General features: G+C 48.2%; 1 protein-coding gene across 1 annotated transcript in view; it reads right to left on the reverse strand.

The window, feature by feature from the left end:
- man1a1 (mannosidase, alpha, class 1A, member 1) overlaps positions 1-3,176 on the reverse strand; it is a 48,851-nt gene that overhangs the window by 4,644 nt on the left and 41,031 nt on the right. The window contains exons 7-10 of the mRNA XM_017033642.2: positions 1,331-1,446; positions 518-737; positions 249-421; positions 43-158 (exon numbers count right to left, since the gene is read on the reverse strand). Coding sequence (XP_016889131.1) covers positions 43-158; positions 249-421; positions 518-737; positions 1,331-1,446 — 625 coding nt within the window. The remainder of the gene's footprint in view (positions 1-42; positions 159-248; positions 422-517; positions 738-1,330; positions 1,447-3,176) is intronic.

The raw sequence follows: 3,176 nt of genomic DNA on the forward strand, positions 1-3,176 counted from the left end.
CAAGTCCGACTGGTTCACGGACCAAACACGTCCGAGTCTTACTTGAGCGTCTCTGCTAAGAAGAAGCTCTGCTGAACGTCGTCGTGGTTGGGGGAGGAGGCGTAGACGTCCCTGATGCCGCTGTAGCCTCCCTCCACCCTGCAGTGCTGCTCCAGGGCCTGGAGTGTAGAGGTCAGAGGTCAGGAGGTCAGGAGGTCAAACCCAGATCACGTACATGTACTCAACTCTTCACTCAGACATGTTGGTACCTGAACAGCCTCCCAGCCCCACTCCCTGTACTTGGGGTCATGCGTGAACCTCCACATGTACATGTAGGTCTCGACCACCTCAGGACGCAGGATGAAGTACTTCTCGTTCTGTCTGGTGGCGATGGCTTCAACGCCGCCGTCGAACCGAAACGCCTCGGGACCCAGTTTCAAACCTGCAGAAGGGAAGAAAGAGAAAATGGATTTATCGAGCTAACGTTAGCGCCCATGTCCGTATCGGGTCAGCGTGTTTTTTTTTTTTTTGTATTTACCTGTCCTAACGTACGACTCGTGACACGTGCGGGCGATCTCGGCAGCTTGCTCCATCTGGTGGCCGGTCTTGTCTTCGGCCGCTCCGTCGGCGCCCAGGGCGATCATGCCTCCGGCGAAACACGTCAGGTGACCCATCTTGTGCTCCAGCAGGCCGCCCTTCCACTCGGCGATGTAGGTCAGCCCGCTGCTGGACTTCCTCATCAGGTTGGTTTCTATGGCCTGAGGAGGAAGACGGCGGTGGAGGCGTGAACGGGATTTACTGCACGGTCACGACGTCACCTCCCTGCTGACCCACCCACACACACACACACTCCCTCCTCACTCTACTCCACTGACTGACACACTCAGCTCAACCCTGTGGTCCTGGAAGATTAGGAGGAATTATGGGTAAAACGGCCCTGTGTGGTTTTATCACTCACACAGTATTTTTTCAGTATTTCACTGGAACAGAACTGCAGTTTTTATTCAAATCCTACAAACACAGCCGCAGATCCTGTGAAGTACATCCTGTCGACTGTAGCTGATCCTTCCTTTGTTCTGAGGTTCTGATTGTTCTGGTTCAGCCGCTGCTCGTGGATCAGTTAAGACAAATAAAGAGAAACTGCCTCTGCAGCCAGAACTGTGGGGGTAAACAGTGGTAATTAATGCAGAGCCCAGTCAGCAGAGGAATCATCAGGAAGGTTTGGACGCTCTGAGCTGGTATTTTATTCCGTCAGCGTTTGCTTCTGTTCTGCTCCAGACCTGGACTGATTCTGGATCAGTTCTGGATCAGTGTGTGTGTGTGTGTGTGTGTGTGTGTGTGTGTGTGTTACCTGCAGGGCGTCGTAGTACATCTTCCTGGCCTCCTCGTCCGTCTTGTCAGACATCAGCCAGGCTTTCAGCAGGTACTCGTAGAAACTGTCGCCCAGACCCCCGACCGACACATGATCTGTAACACACACACACACACACACACACACACACACACACACACACGGTTGAAGAGTACAGAAAAACTGCAATTCGTGCTAATCTTTAGCTTTTTTTAGTTAGCTTCTGTCCAGTTCTCAGCTAACCCTAAGTCACAGTTTGTTTTTTTCTGTCAACTTTTTTTGCTACATGTTTGACAAACATTGACCATATTGTGTTTGACCAACGACTTTTCTGTGGCTAACTGGCTAACTTCTAGCTTTAGCTAACGGGGTTAAATACTGATTTGATTGCTATTGTTTTTTTGTTATGCTAAGTGCTAGCCACGATTAGCCACAACCTACTGACTCTACTTTAGTTCAACCTAAGCCATAATTTGTGGAGATTTGTTTCGGCAATATTTCTGTCATGCAGCCAGTGTTATACCACCCCATGTGGTGGAAAGATGAAAAAGCACGACGACACCTGCTTATAAGAATCTTAGGTCCTTCAAGGAATTATATGAAAATGATGAGTTTCTGGTGGTTTTTTTCTTCACTGTTTTCAAGCACTTTTAAGGTCATTTCCAAGCTTTTCCAGGACCCCACTGTGGTCCACGCTGAGATCTGAGATCGGACTGCGCTCCTCATCCATATGCATGTGTCATTAACGGAGTGCGGCCCTGTTTGTGGAGCGAACAGATTAAATGTCAGCCGCAATCATTCTGTGAGATGAGGCGAGAGGAGGCCGACGCCCAGCACGGCCGGGTGACGAGTCGATAAGGCAGGGCGTGGAGACGAGAGCGGGAACGGCAGACGGCTCAGACGTCAGAGTCACTGATGTCAAAAGTGTCCCTGAATATTAGCAGCGGTGCTGTGCATTCAGGAGACATTAGCTGCCAGGCTAATCTTCCTTCTGTTTCTAACATTTGAAAATGTTAGATTTTTAAATTTAGCTCATTTTTAATGAAGCTTTTCCGCTAACCTTTAGCTTAACCTTTGGAAATGAGCTTGAGGTTGTTAACCCTTTCCTTATCTCACGACTAGTAGAACTTACTGAAAAAAATATTCAACATGGGGGCCACGCAGTGTGAAGTGGTTAGCACTCTCGCCTTACAGTGAGAAGATCATGAGTTCAAAGCCCGTAAATGATGAGTTGATCACAAACTTGACGGGTTAAGTTGACACTGTTCACACTGGATCAAAGGTGTGAATGTTGGTGTGAACGACTGGTTGTTGTCTCTGTATCTGACCCTGTGATGGACTGGGGAGCTGTCCAGGTGCTGATCTCAACACTGGACCTTCAGTAAATGCATTTTCATTGGCTCTCACTCATATATACTGTATAGGAGAAGAGATTCAGGCAGAGAAACGACCGGGGCAACGTGAAGCAGCCAACATCTCCAGGTCATCATTTATTCACTGATTCACAAAGACGCTGTGTGAGAGCAGCGTTATGGTCTTCTCCTCCGTCTTCTTCTTCTTCTTCTTCTGTGTGCGGATGTTTCTTTTCTTGTCTTCTCTTTAGACATTTCTCCAGCAGAAACCTGTCCGTTCCATTCAGCTTTACAAATTGAATATATTTTTGTCATTTGCATAAATTTCTTGGATGAAAAGACAGGAAGCAGCTGTGGCTACGTGTCACATAAATGCCAACTGTGTTCCCCGCGGACGTGCTCTCAGGGACTTGACTTCATCTTTTAATGCATCAGATGATCAAGAAATAAGTGGATGAGACATGCAGGGCCGTCTTTAACCTTCATGCAGCCGT

Source organism: Cynoglossus semilaevis, chromosome 7 (assembly GCF_000523025.1).
Source record: "Cynoglossus semilaevis isolate Cse_v1.0 chromosome 7, Cse_v1.0, whole genome shotgun sequence".
Taxonomy (NCBI): Eukaryota; Metazoa; Chordata; class Actinopteri; order Pleuronectiformes; family Cynoglossidae; genus Cynoglossus; species Cynoglossus semilaevis.